The sequence below is a fragment of the Lytechinus variegatus genome, chromosome 7 (assembly GCF_018143015.1).
Source record: "Lytechinus variegatus isolate NC3 chromosome 7, Lvar_3.0, whole genome shotgun sequence".
In the NCBI taxonomy this organism is placed as follows: Eukaryota; Metazoa; Echinodermata; class Echinoidea; order Temnopleuroida; family Toxopneustidae; genus Lytechinus; species Lytechinus variegatus.
Window position 1 is genome coordinate 44,659,937 of NC_054746.1, and position 22,396 is coordinate 44,682,332.

Consider the following 22,396-nt stretch of genomic DNA (forward strand, 5'->3'; position numbering starts at 1 on the left):
AAATCCCATTATTATAGGGATTCTTTTTTTAAGGAAAGAATACAGGCCAATCACTCTCGACTATAACTTTAGCATCTATGTGTGAACTTGGTTATAATTCAGCCTTGGGTACTATCATCCCCATGATATTATTAATTCATCACACCAGGCATACTACTGTCAGATATGTTAATCTATAAAACATCATCTCAATAATACAAGATGGTGAACCAATAGCTTTCTTAACCCTAAGGGTACAAGCATGGAAGAAGTGTGTATGATATGATAAACATCTAAGGCATTGAACTGGAAATAATAGGGTTGTGGGTTCACCACCTAAAGCATTATTTTCAATGTGCTATTCTTTACTAGTGCTGTTGTCAGGAACAAAAATCCATGTCGACATGTCGCTTAAAATTTTATCCCGACATCGACAATGTCGACATGAAAAAGGGACCATAATTTAGCCTAGGCTCCCTAACAAAAAAAATCATTCGATCGTGGAACAAACACTCTCAATCAAACGTATTCACCTTGACACGAAGAATATCCCCACACTAGATCTAGATCTATATAATACAGGCTCAGTTCGGGAAAACATATTTTCACTAAGCTAGAGTGAATTCACTTTCAAAATCACCGATTTAATCCACATCTTTTTCTGGAGAATCAAGTTATGTACCACGATCCGGTCTCGAAAGCATTGCGCAATAACACTCGGAGCCAATTTGAGAATCACCAATTACAATAGTGATCATTGCGTATTATACGCTGGTACACATGTGCTGCAAACGCAAGCTCCTCAAATTGACAGTAAAAAATAATGAAAATCGACCGATAATTTCAGTATCACTTCCGCGGCGATCCGTGCAACGATCTCCAAACGAAGGAAGGGAAGTTTTCTGTGACTTCGTGATTTGAATTAAGCGCTCAATTGCGGCGGTCACAACTTTGACAAAAACGTTTATGTGAAAAGTAATGCATTGAGGAGCAACGTATTATCAAGCACGGTGAATAGCGATGGGTACATATGGATGGGTACGGTGAATGCTACTACGGCTACGCTACGCTCGCGATCGTCGAGGGGCGCGGCAGCTCGATCGGGCAGGCCGGCCCACACTCGACTCAGGCACTGACGTATTTCTGCTGCCGCGCAGCTCGCAGGTATTCTTTTTTCATTTAATGTGCCGCTTTATAGCTGAATAAACCTTTTAATCGCGCCACTTACTGTGGATAAAAGCTTCCAACTTTTCAGCTAAGCTTTATACTCGTGACTTTAGGCTAGACCCCTTTTTATTTTATGTTTGCATGTCGATGTGGGTGCGTGCATGTCGACATGTCGGAAATATTGAAAATCCTTCGTATGTCGACATCAATGTCGATATGAGGCCTATCGACAACAGCACTATTCTTTACACAGGAGAAAAATAGAATTCTAGTAGAATGATAACAATCATTTGTTTTGGAAATTGTATAATGCCCTCCGTCCTTCCCTCCTTGGGTCAATTCCAAGAAATATTTCCCAAGAATTTGAGAGTTTACATGTACATGAATTAATCTGATAGCCAAATTAATAATACAATCTGAAATCGCATTTCCAGACATTTTATACAACTACATGAAAATCAAGAATTTTCCATTCTTAATTAATGATACCAAAGACTTTGTAATTTCTTTATCACCATTACCCCTTTTTGTTCCAAAAATACTAGAAAGCATCAAACTTGCACATATTTTTGTATGATTGACAATGAGTGATTTATATACGATATCATTTTTTTTTATATAAGTTTTTAAATTCTGTATCATCAGTTATCTTGTATATGAACCTGAGCATGTTTTACAATATATTCTTACACCATACTGCCCTTAAAATCCTCCTCATATATCAATGAATCCAGTATCTACGTGCACAGACTTCAATGGATTCCTCGCAACATTCATTACAATATCTAAAAGGAACTCATGTAAAAGAAATAAACTTTAATAATCACTCCCAGTCATTTAAAGGGATGGTCCGGGCTGAAAATATTTCTATCTAAATAATTAGAGTAAAATTCACAGAGCAAAATGCTGAATATTTCATCAAAATCGGATAATAAATAACGAAGTTATTGAATTTTAAAGTTTGTAAATATTGTATGAAAACAGTTATATGCACATCGTTATGAATATTCATTAGGTGGGCTGATGATGTCACATCCCCACTCTCTTTTTTCTTATGTTATTACATGAAATCATAAATCTTTCATTTTTTCATATATGTGTAAATGATGATCTCCGTTATGATGAAATAAGTTGCGGCAATAAATAACTAATGCACTTAATCAGTTGTCAATCCAACTGTTTTAGTTCTTGGTAGAATTTTTTTAATAAACCTAATTTCATATAATAAAATACAAAAGAACAAGTGGGGATATGACATCATCAGCCCGCCTAAGAGACATGCCTAGAACTGTTTCACCGGAATAATGAAATTCTTTAAAATTCAATAAATTTTTTTATTTGTTATCCGATTTTGATTAAATTTTCAGCAGTTTGCTCTGTGACTTTTACTCTATTTATTGACATAGAAATATCTCCAGCCTGGACCATCCCTTTAACACAATCTCTCTAGGTGTTTGGCTATCTTCACAATTACAAATTTCCATTATACAAAGCACAAATTATAATCAGATGACAATACATGCATGACTACAATTGACCTTGGGACAGAATATCAAATGAAATAGATTGAGCTCCAAGGGACTTCTTTCTCAAGAACATCAAAAAAAGTTAATGGACATCCCTGGAAAATATTATTTAATTTTGTAACACCCAATTCAAAGGAATGTCCATTAACTTTTTTTGATGTTCTTGAGAAAGAAGTCCCTTGGAGCTCAATCTATTTCATTTGATTGTCATAAAGGCCTCCTTTAATCATCCTCTCTTGGTACTTACAATCGAGTTGGCAGATAACTTGGAGAGTCATCTTTGCTCTTAATGATGTCATTACAAAAGTTTAAGGTTTGGTAGAGAGCCAAGGTGTCACCGACTTGAAACACGGTAGCGATGCACTTGCCCAGGAGTTTGCGGGTCGGAGGGCCCGGTGATTGGGATATCTGGGCAGTCAATTGTTTAACCAGCTTGGCCTGCGATTCCTTGATGTCCGACTGTATGGATATAAATATGCAGAAGGGGAGAGAAAAAGAAAGAGGGAGAGAAAGAGAAAAATAAGATGATAGAGATATTGGTGATAGAGGAACCAGATATAGGGAGAGGATAAATAGAGTAAAGGAAAGAGCAGAAGAGAGAAGGGTTGAGAGAGATGAAGTTAAGTTGATTATAAGGGATAGCTTGACCTATAATCAAATTACTTTCAATAAGCTTTCACCCAAATGACTTGTAATTGCACAGAAGGCCTGACTTTATATCATTAGATCTCTGAGCGTTATTCCAATGCACAAGAAGTCACAGCATCTTTTAACCTGCAACTTTACGTGGCAGTGTTTAAATATGAATGAACTGCAAATTAATGATGTCAATAAACACAAAAAAATCTAAAGCAAACAAAGTGATTACAGATGTTTGTTGTTTATCTAATGAAAAGAGACCTACAAACTTGCATCAATGGACAAATTATCTCAACTTAAAGGGGGAGGGGGGTCATCCTTGCATGTTTGTATTCAGAATAATGAAAGAATCCAACATGTATAAATCCATCAAATAATGACAAATTACTCATTTGTTGGCCAGGAAAAAGGTTGAATAAACGTCAGACTTGGTTTCAATCATGATAATATGACGTCACTGTGTCGGCATACTTTCGTGTTAATGCCAGACTGCGAGCTGCCAGTGGTATATTCTTTGCTTTCGCTTCACAAATCTACAAGATGTACACATGTATTGAAAATCAACGTTGTGTATCTTTTGCAATTAAACCCGCGTTGAAGTTGACATATCTGTGCACTGCGATACATCATGGCTAGGCCTGAAGTGAGGGAGAAACGATGTTGGAGAGAGGGTCGATCAAACCTTGATTCTGCAGTTACTGTTATTTATGTTTGTGTTTAAAATCATGATTCATGTTCGTGATTCTTGCTTATGAGGTCCCTTAAATGCAGCCTATAAGAATGATTTCTCTGCATCGCTATTCCAAGCTTACATGTATGAAACTATGGTCCATGAGCTAACGGCTAGCTGAAATACTAGCTGGTACTTTCTTATTTTAAATCTGATTTTTTTATGAAACTGTTCAGTGTTAAAACTTGTTTGATTTTTTTCTCCCTTTATTCAAATTAAGTTTTTGTTGAGTACTGTAGTCTTGACCTTTAAACTTCCTATCAGCAACCAATGGTGATCTTTCCAAACACTTTCCATACTAACAATACATCTGAAGGAATGAACATCTTACTGAACATTTACAACTGGCTTTCACATCATAATCTAAACTGAGCACTAAAAAGTTCACAAAGCAATAGACACGCAGCCTTTTTGTTATTCAATCTAGAATCCAATTTGGTCGCTCTGAAAATTTAATCAGCGGGTGTTTTGGCTTGGCTGTGTTGAGTATTACTGTCATTCCAGATGAATGTCAAAAAGTCAGAGCAATTATCTAGTCTGAAGCTTTAATCTGGATATCCATGAAAAACAAAAGGACAATATATATCAAGGTGGTCATCCAGAGACTAAGATGTTTGATTAAATCAAGGGTGCAATTAATTGCAATATAAATCTGTAGAAAACAACTTCACGTATGAAATGAATACCTACTTGAATTGATTGAAAAAGAAAATTTGTACATGTGTATAGTACTTACCAGAATTTAAAGCATACAAATAATCACCCTGCCCCCCCCCCCAGTTTTTCCCAATTTTAAAAATATCTTTGAAATTGTCAATCAAGTTTAAGGTTCTTTTAAAATGAGGCTGAACCATGGTTTTATGCTTCTTTGATCAATTGTGAAATACTCTAGAAAATTAGCTCTCAAAACTATAATAAAGTCATCTAGTATAAATTTTGGTATGTCTTCACAAATTATTCAGTTCTCTGTTGCAAAAAAAAACCAAAAACAAATATGGCCATGCCAAAATATCATGCATCAGTATCATAATGTTACATGCTGACAAATTAAATAAAGAAAATTTAGAAATCCTGCTTAGTAATCTTATTTCTATTACTTGTGTGATTTAAAGGTTTGAAATATAATATAAAGCGAAAGTTTAAGAAGGCATTTAATTCTTAAATCTGATGATTTTCAGTCTTTGCTGATTTTCTTATGACTTTGTATTTCTTTATTTCACTGGCCACTTGTGTCCACCAATAAATCAGGGCACCAAAAAATAATAGTAGGCTCAGCCACTCAGGCCTAATTCTTATTTTCATTCAATTTCAACTTTTGAAGCCCAATAATTGGCTTCTTATATACATGTAGACCCTTGAAATGAAATTTTGTATGTCACAAATGTCCAACCATACAGTGCATTATTTGTATTGTCTTTCCACAGAAAGTTTCTCAGTACAGCGCATGCATGGTCTTTACGTCTTCATGTAATGCAATGTCTGTCTTGAATCTCATATCACAAGCACTTTGTAAACAGTCCAGACTTATCTTGTAATGGTGTATACGTGCTTGTACAGATGTACTAAGAATGCAGCCCTTGGGTGTATGTCTGATTGAGCTATCTATTAAAAGGTACATTAAATGGATTTTCCACACACAGTGCAACTTTTAAAATCACATTAAGGGTTTTGACAATTTGTCATATGAAATCATGCTATTGTTGCAATGGTTTTTAAAAAAATATTGTACCGGAATGGTAGTCAAATAGACACGCCATCTACTGTGAAAGCCCCTTAAAGTGTATTAAATATAACATTGCAATTTTTACAGAAAACTGCTCGGACTGAAGTATCTCAAACAATGCCATTCCCTTCTCATATATCAAAAGCAAAGTACCAAATATATCATCCATCAAGTATGTAGTAGCATACATCTGTTTGACACAATGATGTATTAGATTTTCTGTGAGTGCAATTTGACTTTGCAACAGTTATAAATTCAGAAACAATTCATCTTTCTATACATCTATTTCATTTTGCACACACATTAAGTGTATTGCCAGTCACAAGAACATTTTTTTTTCTAATGAAAATGATTCTGAATTATCTGTAATTTTTTCTTATGTAATCAAGAATTGAAAAAAGGGGAAAGAAATTGGAAACTTGTAATGGATTTCCCATTTTTCAATTTTCCCATTTTAATGTGAGTCACAGAATGGATAATCAATATCATAACTTTAATCATGACATATGAAAGGGATCTTGATAAAGGCCTAAGTATATGAAAGCACTTTATGTATATTGAGTGAAATAGAAGCTGTTATACATTCCTTCCAGATGGTAATATACCTTGACCTTGGTTTCCATGGCAAGTATTGGTAACCATGGCTACTAGTTGCAGAATAAACGGTTTAGTTCAAATATCCTGCATTGCTTCTGAAAAGGAGTTTAATCAAAACAGTGCAATGTCAGCGTAGTGGTATTCATTGAATGAATTCAATATGCAGTGAGATTTCGCTGTAGAGAGTAGACGTCACTACACTGTTATTCCTCCATCATCATGATACTTCACCCACACAGCACAGGTAGAATCAAATGAAGCTGTGAGTTGTATTCATAGCAGGTGCTTTGAATAGGTGTGTTTAGTATTCACAGATGGAGAAATAGGTCACACTCTTCATATATCCCCCAAGCTTAACTCAACTCCCTCTCCCTCACTGACACCATCTCACTTTCATTTTCTTTTCTCTCCTTCTCTCTCTCTCTTTCCTCTCATTTTCAGCCTGTTTTTATGCAAGATCTCCCTCTCTCTTTCCACTCAAACTTTCCCACAGATTTCACTTGAAAATATACAGATTAGGACTTAAGTAGTAGTACAGAATCTTTCTTTCCTTCTTTTTTTTCTTCAGCCTTCTGTATCTTTTTAACCTTTTATATCAAACCCTTTTCTTTCTTTTCATTTTCTCCCATCCCTTTTCCCCCACCCTTCTCCTTTCATATACAGGTACATACATGACCCCCTCCTCTCTCTTTCTCTTTCTCCAGCTTCCCACATAAACTAGTGATGGAGATCTGTATTTTGACATTTAAATTCAGTCCTGGGGGGTTAAAAGGTACTTCAGGCACATGCAGGTAGAATTTTGAGCAGCTTACAGAAATACTGAAACATACATGTACATATAAAATATAAATAGACCTTTGAGGTTGACGATTTGTCAATACATTGGTAAGAGAGAGAATGGTTTTGGGTACTGGCATTCAAAGCCAAAATCCTGGGTTCCAATTTCAGTGGAAATCCAACCTTAACCAAAAAATACAAAGGGCAGCACTGGGAAACTTTTATATAACTTATAAGCAATGAAATAGTTATTCTTTTAATTCACTTTCATGGAAGGAACATTTTCAACTGAAAAGTAAAACCTGGAGACTTGAATGAAAAGGGTAGCTCTTCAACGCAGCAAGCATAGTGCAAATCAATGAAAACTTGGGGGTTTACTAGTATCTAGTGATCCAGATAATGGATACGGCTGTTTACACCTTATAATGGCCATGTCTATAGCTATTACTCTGCTTCAAACGAGATGGATTGTTTTCAAAGACCACATTAAACCCAATCTCAGGATGATGGTGATGATGGCCCAGTATACAGAGCTCCAGTCTCCAGATAGGTGAAGCAGGTAATAGCTCTGGGTTGCATTTCATGAAACAAATAATTAAATGACCAAGCTACTGAAATCCTTACTTCCAATTGGCTGCAGGAGCAAATAAGTGAGTGAAAATTACTGACCAAACTTTTTGTGAAATGTTTCCCAGTTTATTTGGAGAATGAGAAAGATTCAGAGGATTTTTATTGCCAACTTCCCAATAGAGTAAAATCATCTACAAAATAATCTGAAAAAACTTAGTAATCTTCATAGTGGTCTCGTGGAGCACTGTGGCCTAGTGGATTAGTCTTCGGACTTTGAAACAGAGGGTCGTGGGTTCGAATCCCAGCCATGGCGTAATTTCCTTCAGCAAGAAATTCATCCACATTGTGCTGCACTTGACCCAGGTGAGGTAAATGGGTACCTGGAATTTATTCCTTGAAATGCCATCGCGCTATAAAAGGCTGCGAGGCTAAAGCCAATTAAGCGCATAGGGACGCATTTGGCAGTGATATGCGCTATGTAAGCATGTTGGTATTATTATTCATCGTGGTCTCATTTTCAAAAAAATGAAGGTAGAGTGTGCATTTGTATTTTCCAGCCGTACATGAAAAATGTCCTAGGTATGCCAGACCAATGCATGAATGCAGGAAGCACTGCAACGGTCCATCGTCTTACATTTGATACCAGAGTATCGCTCCAACTTCCAACATTTAATGCCAGGGCTAGCACTAGAATTACATCTCTTTTTCTGATTAAGTGACGTCTTACATGTAGTTGTTCATGAAAAGAAAAAAAAAATCAATTTTCACTGATCTTTTTTTTAATGGGGGGATGGACTACCTCTGAAAGTGACCACCAATACCCCTAGATATTGTACAAACATTGACAAGTGCAGCTTTTAAAAAAACCTGAAATACTGCTGGAAACTGTCTATCAGGAGCTCTAACACTTACTTGACGAAACACCAGTACTGGTATATTTGGATGATGTATCAAATGTCTGCCAGTGCAAAGACATTCGTCTGAAGGCAGACCTCTGATTTCTATTATTTGCCATCGTACAGAGCCATGTTTGAAGAGTAAAATGAGTCATCATGGCCTGTAAGACAGCACAAGTTCAATTTACAGAGGAGAAGAGGGAGGTTTCTCGCCAAAGAAGGAATGTCCATACCTCTCCAATCACAAAAAATTCTCATAAATCATGAGAACTTGCGGAGGCCTAAAAATACCTGTACTGGCCACAAAGAAACACTGTATGTGCTATTAAGGGAGGACCTTATGAATGGTAATGTTGCAGCAGTGCATAATGTCATAAGAATGCAAGCATGCACTTTTTACATCTTGGATCAATGTTTGAGGTCACCATCTGAAAGTTGTGACTTGGCCTATTATTATTGCTCTGTTAGCAGGATAGCTCAGTCGGCAGAGCGGGGGATTCGTTTTCTGGTGACCCGGGTTCGATTCCCACTTGGTGCGCTAGTGCCCTTTGGTAAGGCATTAATCCTCAGTACCAGGTCCTTCGGAGAGGACCTTAAGCCGTCGTTCCTCTGGTTGCTTGCTTACAAGCATTCATGCTTTCTTAGCAATCAGGTAAAAAAAAAAAATCACCACCAGCACTAACAACGTTTCTATGCTGCTGGCACTGATAATTCATTTCATGCATTCACATCTAGTGGAACCAGACGTGTAGTTATCAGCCTCCAGCAAGACTTGCACATGTCAGTATTAAAAGTAAGATTCTTGTCTCACATCTAGAAAGTTCTGCTTTCACACTGTGTAGGAATACCTGCGACCTAGAAGAAATTCTTGTGCGACAGGTCTTGCATTTTGGAAGAAGAATCTACTATTTTGAATGTATTTTCTTTTAGTTGTATTACAATGTATAGCTACACCATTTTCACACTGAGAAAGTTCCTGATATGAATTCTACCCTATCAGAATATAATGGTGTTTGTGTGATGAGATCGGTATGAAAGCACCGAGAGAGAGGGGGTGGTCGAGGGATGCATGAAGGTAGAGCCATTTTCATCTCTTGCTGAATGCATAATTGAGAAGACTGCGTGTGTCTACATGAATATGTTGATTCAGAACCAAGAAATCATTTGAATTTTAATTATCTAGAGTAGCATCAGTGTTTGCCAATGGGAGGCAATAAATAGATACAATTCTGCAGGAGCCACAGACGTCTGACCTTTTGCAGATATTCATCTATGCTGCATACTAAAACCAGAGATCAAACGTGGATTAAACACAAAATCAATCACTCCTACCATCAATGGAAATCTACTTGACAAAGATGCTTCTAGATTCAATGCAAAGATGAAAATATCAAGTATTGTACTATATCTAAGCTTAAAAAGAATTACCATTTATTTCAAAAGAATGATGTAAAAATTGTATCATCTTTCTGCCCTCTCTCCCTCCCCTATTCCTGTTTCTCTATCTTTCTCATTCCATAAAAATCTTGATATCTCTTCCTTTTTTTTGGGGGGGGGGGAGAATTAAGAATCAGGATTTATTCTTTATCACACATTTCTACAAGATGTGGCAAACCAAAGCAATTGACCTACAATGAACTCTTTGGAGACTCACATCTTTCTGAAGGCCTCTTATCAATATAACCAGTCAACATTAATTAAATTGGTTTTCTTCTCATCTATTCGTTCGTTAAGTTACCTCACCCAACTATTGCAGATTGGAAGATCCTTGTATAGGGGCCTTTTGAATCTTTACAAGGAGTTCTGGGCCGCATAACACAAAACTTAGCGATCGATTGTAAAGTTGATCTGTATGATCTATTGTACATAATGATCCAGGCAATCAATCTTATAACATAATCACTGAGTTTTGTGTTACAGAGCCTTGGAGTTTGCAGTCAAACTTCAATTTCTAATACATTATTTGAGAAAGGCAAAATATAGTCTCATCATTATTAATTTTGTAGTTTGCTTTTAGCCACCAAGAGTAAACTTACTCAGAAAGCAGAAATTATTAGTTTTCAAGACATTATGGGAAATATAGATGTTAAACCAAAACCCCTATTTTTGCTACTGACTGAATGAACCAAACATCAAGTTCAACTGTTTTTTAGGTGTCACTAAAACTATAATATGCAAATAATAAAGAATAGTGAGCTTTCATTTGGCAATACAAATCTTTGTGTCACAGGTAACTATATTGTGAGGTGCTACGCTAAAATTGTCTGTTTGGTCACAGTAATGTCTTTGGATAGCTGCATCCTGGAGTCACAGGATCCTTGTCTGTTGTTTTCAACAGAACAATGGAGCATGTCTAAATGAGATGTACGATGTAGATCTTTTACAAGATATAGATGAATATTTATGTATGAGTACCCGTCAAAACTGTCATCTAGCCAAATGAAAGCTCATCAATATCTACAGACATTAACAACTGACTTACCCTATTGGCCGCCACAAGGACCTTGTCTAGGAAACGGAGCCATTCAAAGATAAAGATTGGTTTCTTGGAGTCTGCAATCTGAGCCAGGGCCTCTTCATTGAGTAGTAAGCTATGTGAGAGTTCCATGACTGGATCCTCTTCTTCTGATTCATCCCCCTCAACGCCAAAATGTGAGGAAGAACTCTGCTTGCTACCCGTCGTGGATCTACAACCAGGACCAAGACACAAGAGGAAAGCAAGAGACAGATAGAAAGGGAAAGAAACAGACAGGAATCAAAGCAGGGGGAGGGGGAGAGAATGAACAAATTGTTAGAATATAATGAACTATTTGAGATATGTGTTTGATGTACAACCCACTCATGAGAACATAGACCCCTCTGTGCCTTTGACATGCCTTTGTATCTGTAATGCCCATTACTACATTACGATTACAAGATATGAAACTCCATCAGCCAAAAATAACAATAATCACACTATTTCTGATCCATATTATAATTCCAAGATTTTTTAAAAGCAAAGATGTAATAAGCAGGCATTTCTAAGCTTTACCTCAAGATTACAATCCTGAGTCAACTGCAGTATTTGTGCCAAAGAGTATGCCATTTGGTATGTTAATCCAGTAAATTCACAAGTGAAGATGCATTCCGATCTTAATATTGCATTAATGATACCATTAAGTCGCAAGCTACATAAACCAAAGTGAGAATTCTTCTTGGGCTGATGATTTATAGGTGTATCTTGGAACATCTAGATTATTCTGAAAGAAAGAGGGCTGATTGGATCTTAATCTTGAGAATGAGCAAATTTCTGGCTGATGGAGAATAGCCAGGCAATGGAAACTTGGGGTGTCTTCAAAACAATTCCGACAGTACCACTTGGTATACTTCTTCAGAGTAGAATGGTCATGGAGTACATGTATTTGAGTGCAACTTATTGCTGGTACTGGATATTACAAGGTAAACTGATTCTACTTTTCTTAAATTTTGCTAAAAAAAAATAAATTTGCTTTATTTAGGAGATATTTTTATTACTCGGATGCATTTCTGTAGCAATATAGTGCTATAATTTAGTTTTTGGCAAAATTTACATAATACAGTACAATGTATATAATGGATGTTAAACCAATTCTTGTCATGCAAAACATGCTCCTAAGCATTTGTTCTCTATTAATACCCATTTGAATACTTAGAAGAGAATAATGATAATAATAGTTACATTTTATAGTGTTTTAATAATATTTTGTGTTCCTAAGCGCTTTACATTGTAATTATTATCATCCCGGTCATCAGATCATTGCATGCCCACATTGTATGTACTTTCTCTACTCCCTAGGGAGCATTCAAACAAGAGGCATTCCTCATAGGCTTTTGCATCCTACCCAACACCCATTCAACACCTGGGTGGAGAGTGGCATAATGTGGAATGATGCCTAGCCAAATGACGCCAGGCAGCAGTGGGATTTGAACACACAACCCTCTGATTACAAGGCGAACCACCACACCATAACACTTCCACAAATCATATTTAAAAATTTAGTATGTAAATACAAAATGTTGCACATATTGTAAAAACTCCCAAAATAATAAAAAATAATGAAAATCATTTTATGCCTGTTCATAAAAGGAGTGACATTATATAAAGCAAAAATCTCTTAAGTTATCACACAAGGAATGTAGATCTAGTACTTTTATTGAGAGCTATTTTTACTTTTCTCTTCGTGATACGTATGTAATAATTTTGTTTTTCAATTATAGTACATAGGCAGGCACCTTACCACATATCTACAGGTACATGTAAGGCAAAATCTATTCCAAGTACACTATGATTTATGATAGGTTCAAAGTCTTTTTCAGTAAACACTACATAACTTCAGAGTCAAAGGAAGTTCACAAGATATCATCAACAAACAAGAGAGATATATTTATAGTGCTATAAGACCGGGGGGGATTTCATAAAGCTGTTCATAAGAGTGACTTTAAGTTCGACTGGTGATCCTTTTTGTGGTAAATGATATCCACCATTAAATGATCATTGGTGACTATTCAGTTCATGCCATAATAAAGGTTCACCAGTCACTGTTCTTTAAGTCACTCTTAACTTAATATGAATAGCTTTATGAAACACCCACCATGTTCTGCTTCTACCAAAGCTTTAATACATACATGATGTATGTACACAAAGAACACATTCTACATTATGGAAAAGTCCCTTGCAAGCAGTAAACTGAAAATACTGTATGAACTACATGTAACACTTTTCTGATCTGCAGTCTTCATTAAGTCAATTATCAAATGCAGTCTAGGAATATAGACTTTTGCTTGAGATGGAATAAAAGTAAATGTACAGTATCATATTACCATATAGCAAATAAAAACAATTATTCCTCTGAAAAGGCATCTGACCTAAAGTACCTTCAGATGAATGATTTGGGGAAACTCAAGTAGTAAAAAGGGATGTTTTGGGTTGATCTTTAAGAGTGAATTTTCTTCTCTTTCATTGTAAAAAAAACCCCAAACAGTTTTAAATACCACCTTTGTGAATTTGGGCCCTATTATAGTTTCTCTGGCTGAATAAACTATTAATATTATTATTTGTATTTGGCAAATACAAAAATACATTTCGGTATACCGGTAAACAATACAAAATAAGAAATACCAAAAATTGGAACGCCGGGTACAGAAAAAGTTAACTGAATTACTGTGGCATAAATCCTCCTGTCCCAAGATGTAGGTATCAGCATTATAGTATGTTCATGATTGAGTATTAAGATGAAAATATTCGCAGCATTACATGTATGAATCGTATTAGCCTGGTATATGATCTGATAACATCTAAATGTCATATGAATAGCAATGAGTTGTTGCAAGACTTGATTAGATGCTGTACTCATGAATTTAAACATAGTAGTTGTACATGTACATGTAAATAGAAGCTAATAATAGCATGTGAAAATGAATATGGAGGCAAGCATCTACAGGTATAGAAAAAATATATATTTTGTTGTACCAGATATATTTTCAAAGAACCATCATTTGTGTGTACACAAATACTACACAAACATGTTCGGGCGAAAAGGCAACATAGGCCTATACATGAGGTTCTACCGATGATTAAATCTCACACTGAAAAAGTAGCAAAGACAACATAAAGAAGTTACAACTTATTTTAGAGTTATTGCTCGGAAACCAACTCGCATATTTGATGAGCTGTGACTTTGACCTCCGGACTTGGAATTCAAACTTAGAAGGTATTTTGGTGTCATCTACATGCACACCAAATTTTTTTTAATCCATTGGATATTTTTCGAGTTTTTGCACGGAAACCAAGTGGGGGGACAGACGGATGTACGGACGGGAGGATGGACAAACAGACAAACGGACAGAGGCAACGCTTAATGCCCCCTCCTGACTTCGTCTGCGGGGGCATAAAAAGGGGAAGAGAGAGAAAGCTACTTTGAGATAAATACAGTAGATCAAAGATGCACGATAGAAAGAAAAGAGTTAAGAAAGAGAGGAGAGAGAAAGAGGGAAGAATGAAGAAAGTGATGGAAAGAGGCCAAATACTTGTGAGTGCAGTCAAGGTGTGCAAAGAATGCAAAGACTCATCTAGCACGAAACCAAATGTCATGGGAGACATGTTAATGGCATACAGATAGTAGGCAAGAATGAAAGGGGGAAAGCTCTCATCATTTGAGCAATGGATTCTGGTAAGCCAACGGCTATTTGTGGCTCGAAACTAGGCTTTCTATGATCGCTCTAAAGTCTACTTCACATGCACATTATGAATGGTACCTATATATTGCCATGGACATGTGTATGATTTTCCCCTATAGAAAAATTCAGCATTCATTCCATATACATGTATATGTGCATTGCTTCTAAATAAAGTTGTGAGTGTACTTTACGATGTTTACACAAAATTTACCATATTACAGGTATCTTGAAAAATAAAATTATACAATAATAGCAAATAGCAATCGTAAACCTACTTTTTGATATTGGCATAAAAATACAATGCAACTTGCAAGACAACTAGTATAGGAAGGAATAGTGATAATGTCATTCCGTAATTTTATATAAATTGCGTGTAATTTGAGAGAGGGGGGGTGAATAAGCATGTACTTGAAATGATATTCTATGAAATTCATTCCAATGTAGGACCTTTAATAGATTCATGGGGAATGATTCCCCTCCCCTCCTTCAAGTGCTGTCAATGATAGTTTATGACTCATACTGCCAATCAAAACATTAATTTATGGAAAGAAAGTCTGATTACTCATATTACGCCTTCATACACTGACTGATGACGACCAACAAATATCACAACCTTCAGTCACGCAGCACATGGTTGTCAAGCCCATAGGGGGGGGGGGGGGTACCATTTCAGATTGACCCGTTTTTATTTTGCTTGTCAAATTTTTTCTCAGACAAAATGGTCAAAAGCTTTGACTTTTTTTGTTTTACTTCTCAATATTTCAGCAAGGAAAGAAAAAGGAATTGAACCCCCTAATCGATAATCCTGGCTACATTGTTTGTTAACATGTACCTTTCAGCATTTCCATTGATAGAAATTATATATTTATGAATTTCATATTTTATTTTGTTCTAAAAAGTACATGTGTTCACGTCACAATGATGGCATCACTTAAAAATCATCTGGGGCCCGTTTCTCAACACATGGACAAGTTAGTCATATCTTTATCCACCAACCACGGAGTTAGTTCCAATCTTACTAAACCTGTTTCTCGATAGGCTTCCTAACTAGAATACCTTGATATCGATACTATCGGTAAAAATAGCAGACGAGACATAGCCTTAGTCACAAAATATCATAATTTTCAAAATTAAAAATTATGACAAAATTGCAAATATTGTGATAAATTGGGAAATAAATCTTTTCAAAATAATAGCACACGTGAATTATGCATCATACATACTTAGACCATGAAGACTGGAGCATTCAATTGCAGAGAAAATCAAATTATGAATAATTCATTTCATGACTAAAAAATCACTTGTGGACGTTTAGATGGGTACCCCCGGGATATCCAATTTTAATAGTTTACGAAAGTAAACCATAATGGTTTTCTTTGTAAAATGATGATAATTATACGGTCTTTTATGATTCTAAACGTCATCAAAATATAGTTTAACGAAATATTTTTAATTATTGATACCGAAACATACGATATTTGAAAAATTATATGCATAAATTAAAGATAGAATTTATCCAACTGTTAATAGGGGTCTGAAAACAACAAATACGAATCCAGTTATGGATGGCCTGACGTGGTAGAACCTTTATCGATTAAATCATTTTACTATTTCAAAATGAATGGTTTTGTGGCGTTTAACAACAGTTTTTATAGTTTATTTGTATTACAATTATCATTGAATGCATTATCCCACTTGTTTTGTGATGTAATTTCAACCTCTATGATTGATTACGTAAGATTATAATTTTAAAATTTCTGAGCACTTTTGCATGTCATAGTCTACCCACGTGATGCCACACGTCATTAAGAAAGAAGTTAGGACAGGTTCGGAGGTGTCATAAATATTTAGTGAGGTTGTTGCACCCGATCTTGGTAAAGAGGGCTTCGTGAAACGGTTAGCGGACAAGTACATGTAGCTCACTATCTCCGATTTAGTCAAGAAGTTAGACTTATGACGGTGTTGAGAAACGGGCCCCTGGTAGATGTACATTCATACATGTCGGGAGAGTACCGGTAATTGTATTTTATGCAGTTTATTCTAATTTTGGAACACTCCAATTTTGTTCTCCATGTATGTTTTTTTGTTAATAAAAATACAAAGAAAAAATGAATAGCCTATGTGTAATTGGGTGTACTGGGGTCTGTTTCATAAAGCTGTTCGTAAGTTAAGAGCGATTGGTGAACCTTTTTTACGCCCTAATCCACCGCCAATGAATTTACCATTTGCCACTAGAAAGGATCACCAGTCGTTCTTAAAGTCGTTCTTAACTTACTTGTACATATAGCTTTATGAAACACCCACCTGGTACATGTAGACCTACATGAACATTGGTCAGGTGAAATACTGATGAACAATTAAAGTACAAACCAGTTCTACAACAAATGAGGAAGGTATGAGGAAGGTTATTTGTAAGTTTAATCTCCTTGGAATAAAATAAAGAAAAGGGTCTTTGACAACATTACAAAAATTACTTGGGGTATGAAAATTGATTAAATTGAATTCATATGAGGAAGAAACAGAGCTACTCTTTAATTGCATCTACCTTGACCTTCATTTTACAGAAAACATCGGGAATTGACATGTGATTTCTGAATGAGATTGTATAGAAGGTGACATGCTCTCTCACACATACTGCAGGTGGATTTTATGCATAGATTGCACAGAATGGATCTTTTCCCCCATTAAGGTGCTCACAGCATTCCATTCAGGCTGACAAGTACATGTAGATACAGTTCATACCAACTTTGCTGTTTCTTAGGGGTTTTTTTTCATCTCTGACACAAACCCCCAAATGTTATCATCTTCATTATCGACGATGGCACAAACTTGTACCATATCTTTTTAATAGTTAACATGTATATACAGTTTAAATTCAATTATTCCAATATCTGTACTTTTGCTATCATACACCACCAGTGTTTTAATCCACCATTCATGTTTATGATTCTCGCCCAATAAATTCTACTGAAACACAGCCCTAGAATACTACATGTATTATTCCCTTGGACAATGCACCTACATGTTCCATTAGAGAAGATAAAAATCAACCTTCTTCTCCATATAGAGTAGGGCATTATAGTTTACTTGGGTTTGTAAAATTACCTTTTCTTCTTTCAGGCGTATGAAATGCTTTCGCATAAATTCTTATTCTGCTCGGCCGGCCCTAAAGTTCTTGTTAAGAAAGGGGGGTGGAGTAGTGTATTGTTTTTTTTTTAGCTACACGTAGAATGAAAATGACTAAATTGATGCTTAAGATACATGTAAGTAAATTTGAAGTTCAGTCATGCACATGTACATCCCAAGGTGACATTTATGAAAAAACATATACTCTTATTTTGTTGTTCCTTGTACTACATGAGCATACATGTATGTACATTTTTTAGTTTTGATCATTTACGCTGCTCTTTATATTTTTGTTCTCCCAAGTCCAAATTGAAAAATACTGTGAAAAAAAATATGGATAGGATGTCCCGATAGACTAAAAAACATATCGAATCCTATGGGACACTAACTGCGCGTGCTTTCCGCGTGTGTCTACCACTCTATGGAAATACCATTGGAAATTTCATGTTTTGTTAACAATTTTGTCATTCCTGAAAAAAGTTCCCACTTTTATCTCTAGTTCCAATGATATAATGCTGATGATATCATATTATTTCCATTAAATAATTGAAATTTTTGCAAAGATGTTAGTTACATTCGCGTTTTGGAGTCAAAAACATCCCTTTCATATCAAAAATAGGATGAAACTCAATGTAAAATCCTACTTTATGTCACCACAAACGATTTCCCACTCGTTCCAATTTCGCTTGATGGTATCGTACAGCTTAGTTCCCATGAGTCATTGTGCAGTTTTTTCTAAGCTTTACGATGATGTAAGAATGATGTTTATTTGTCAAACTTTGCGTTCGCGTTTTAGCTTTGAATAAACATGTGTCAGACCACAAGCCAATGGCAAAAGTTGTCATATTCGGGCCGGGCACATACTGTACATAATATGCAGTGCAGCAGGCAGGGGCCACGGCCGCCGTGCCCTAGCGCTAGCTGTGCTGCGCTTGTGCGACTGTGCGTGTTCCGCTGAGCATTGGCAGGCAGAAGGGGTCCAAAAGGCGTAAAAGGACTTGATATGATGTGAAATTTTAGTACATTAGTTAAAACTACATGTAGAATGACTACGGGAGAAACTCCAGAATCATGTCCATATAATTAATCTTCAACAATGATTGATTGATTCTGAAAGCAATATTTAAAGGATTTAATAAGATAGTCATCATCAATATAGATCCCCCTTTGATGACTCCCCTATCTGAATTCCTTTGATTTATATGTAAATCATTGGGGTACTATCCAACTCTGACAGGGTTTGAACTATATGGGCATGATCTTGATTAAATCTATTTTTTTTCATAATATAGAATGTAACCGCAAAGCAATTTGCACAAATTGAATGTTTATCTGCATGTTATTAGGTGTCAATATTTCTCTGCTTTTCATGATTATCCTTTACTATTCAGTGTTTTAATTGGTGGATAATTCCCCCAACTACAAAGCACAGGATCTGGGATTCAAATCACACAGTAGCACAAAGAGTTTTTCAGCAAGATGCAAAAGCCTCGGTTGCTGCACCAGAACCAAATCACCTGTAAATCAACCCGAAAACACATACCCTGTATTTGGAATATTCAGGAGCATTCTCCCTCCCAAATGAGCAAAAATTTGGGAGAGATTCTGGAAAATTTGTGGAGTTCTTTGGTTCGTTTTGAAATGTTTAAAACCATCCAAATACCCTCCAAAATAATCCTGAATTTGGCTTTGACAAATATCATTCAGGCAACATTTGGGATGTGTTCAGATAAAATGTGGTTGATAATCATTTTCACTTCTATTTGTTTATCTTTTCTGATAATTTACAATACATGTGTATTTTGTACATAATAGTGGCCTAAATGATCAATTAGTAAATGGAAACCACAAAACACTACAGCAATCTATCTAGTCTGTACTTGCAAGGCATAGACAGGCATGCAGGCGATATTGCTATCTGGTGGATTCATCCATAGACTTCATTAGAGCATTACTCGGATCCTAATTTTGTTAATACTAAATTGGGTGAAGTCAATTTAATTGCAGTAGCAAGAACCACTACATGTATGCGTGCGTATCTGTGAGGGGAGATGAGGTGAGGTAAATATTTGCACATTTTCCCATAGTCCATGGGGATAAAACCACGTTGGATCATTCAATAAATAGAAAAGTAAATGACATGCTCAATGTACAGTCACTTGCCCCATGAACCTGTAGGTTACTTGTACTTTTAAAATGCTTAAATATAAGGTGGTTTCAGACCGCCTCGATATTCGCCAGTTCCAGGTATTCTCTGATCGGGAAATTTACCCCGATCAGAAAATACCAGGTATTTTGGTAATGTGAAAGCAAACTACGCGTAATCTCCCCGAAAGAAAATACCCGCTAAATAGTAGGTACTTGGCGAAATTACGAGAACTTTCGTGGGGATTTTTCCAAGGTCGCAGGTATTTTGGCGATGTGAAAGCAAATTACGGGAACTTTTATCCCAGCGTGTCGTTGGGCGCGGCGGCGTGGGTGGCTGCTGGGCTAGAGATTTTGAATCTCCCGCCTTGCCTGCTTATCAGACCACACTGCGCATGCTCGTAACTTCGGGAACTTATCCCGAAGGATGTGTTTCGGGGCGGTGTGAATGCAGGAATAATTAACGGGTATTTTTTAGCCTTAAAAAGTTCTCGTAATTTAACGGGGATTCTTGTGATCGAGGCGGTTTGAAACCGCCTATATTTTGAAATAATATACTATCATGAAATTTTATTTCAGGGAGATTAAAGAGTGTAGACATTTAAGAATACTCTACAAGTTCATGAATACCTTGAGTGCAAAAAAAAAGCATCATCAATTCTTCTCTCATATACAGATTTACAATTCATGTGGTTTGAATGAATTCAAATTAAATCTAATCTGCATAATAGGTGGTGCTGCACCAGCCCGAGTTTGCTCGATCTTGAGATTATAGCACGGTCTGCCCTCTTCGCGATTAATCTTGAGATTCAAGAAACCCTGTCTCCACCATCCCAAGTAGAGCGATTTCTGCTCGAGCGAGGCTTCGATGCATTATGGTCTGATGCTGTACCTGCCAATTAGGGGGCTAATTCGTAAGAGCGTGCTATTTTGCAAATAATCACAAGTCAACTTGGGATTTTTTGCAAGAGCGGGCTATTTTGAGATTGATCCTGCGAACTAGCGTGGTAATTGCATCTCTATTACAAATAATAATGAGATTGTTAAGATCAGGATAATTTGCCCGATCAAAAATAGCGCGTTAATTTGAAAACTCGGGCTGGTGCACACGTCCCTATTGTGTTGCTAAGAACATCTGACAAATTTTGCACTTTTTTCTGAGCATCAAATTTTGACTGAAATATTACTAAAAAATGTATAATGCCACAAAATAAATTAATAATAACAAATGTTAAATGAAAATAATGTGAAAGAAATAGGAAGCTGATCCTGATATTGGGTTTTAGTTTTAATTACGGTAGTTCTGTGATGTCACAGGCCATTAGTACCCCTATATGTTATTTCTAAGAAAAACATGAACTTACCAATATTGCTACATGTATATATTGATCACGATTGATTTTTCAGGCATCATGAACGATAAAAGAATGGGGTTTTATGGACTTTACATGTATATCCCATGATATACAAGGTACATGTACATGTAGCTGTTAACATGTGATGTTAGACAATCAAAACTTACAAAATTTTACAAAACATTGTTATTCTTTGTCAAACTCCCTATTTCCTTTTTTCTGTTTTTGTTAAAACCAAAATAGTATCAGAGTGGACTTGGAGCCCCTTTAATATTAGAAATTCACATCAATAAACGAACAAAAAATGAAATCAATTACTTCAAATAGTAAAAAAGCAGGAAAGAACACAATTTCTTATATTCATGAACCATATAGAAATAGCTGTACATTGGAATCTGCTTTATGATTGATCAGGCCTACAGACTGTACATTGTCCACCTTCATTGTAATAATACTGGCCCCTTTTTTAAACCTATATCAAATACGTACATGCAGACCTGTCAAAAAGGAACCTTATTCCTGTATCGTCTAGTCCCCAGTGTGATCAGATTATATTGCAAGATATAGCTTACACAAAACCAATCAATGGTCAATTGCACAAGGATACTTTGGGTATCTTTTATTACACATCATGCATTATTAATCATTATATTCACCCAGACATGAAATTGGCTACTGGTTTATCAAATGGGATAAAAGATGATAAAAGAAAATAGCATAATTTTTTATGCATAACAATATACATAAATTAAATTGGATGAATCATTAGAAATGTACAAAAGGGTTATGTGATAACATCAAAGAATGATACTCGGTGAAAAGCAGTGAAATTACTCGTGCCTTTTATTGGTTTGACACTAAAGTACACCTTGGTATGTACATTGTACTGGTGCAAAAGAAAGCACAGTTCTTGAAATCATAAAATTGAGAAGATACATGTACATGTAACTGTGGGTCTAACAATTTCAAAT

General features: G+C 36.0%; 1 protein-coding gene across 3 annotated transcripts in view; it reads right to left on the reverse strand.

Annotated features, from left to right (window-relative positions):
* LOC121419420 (HEAT repeat-containing protein 5B-like) overlaps positions 1-22,396 on the reverse strand; it is a 66,064-nt gene that overhangs the window by 27,827 nt on the left and 15,841 nt on the right. For all 3 annotated transcript variants that reach the window (XM_041613881.1, XM_041613879.1, XM_041613880.1), the window contains 2 exons: positions 11,087-11,291; positions 2,920-3,131 (listed from right to left, as the gene is read on the reverse strand). In XM_041613881.1, coding sequence (XP_041469815.1) covers positions 2,920-3,131; positions 11,087-11,212 — 338 coding nt within the window. In that variant the 5' untranslated portion in view covers positions 11,213-11,291. The remainder of the gene's footprint in view (positions 1-2,919; positions 3,132-11,086; positions 11,292-22,396) is intronic.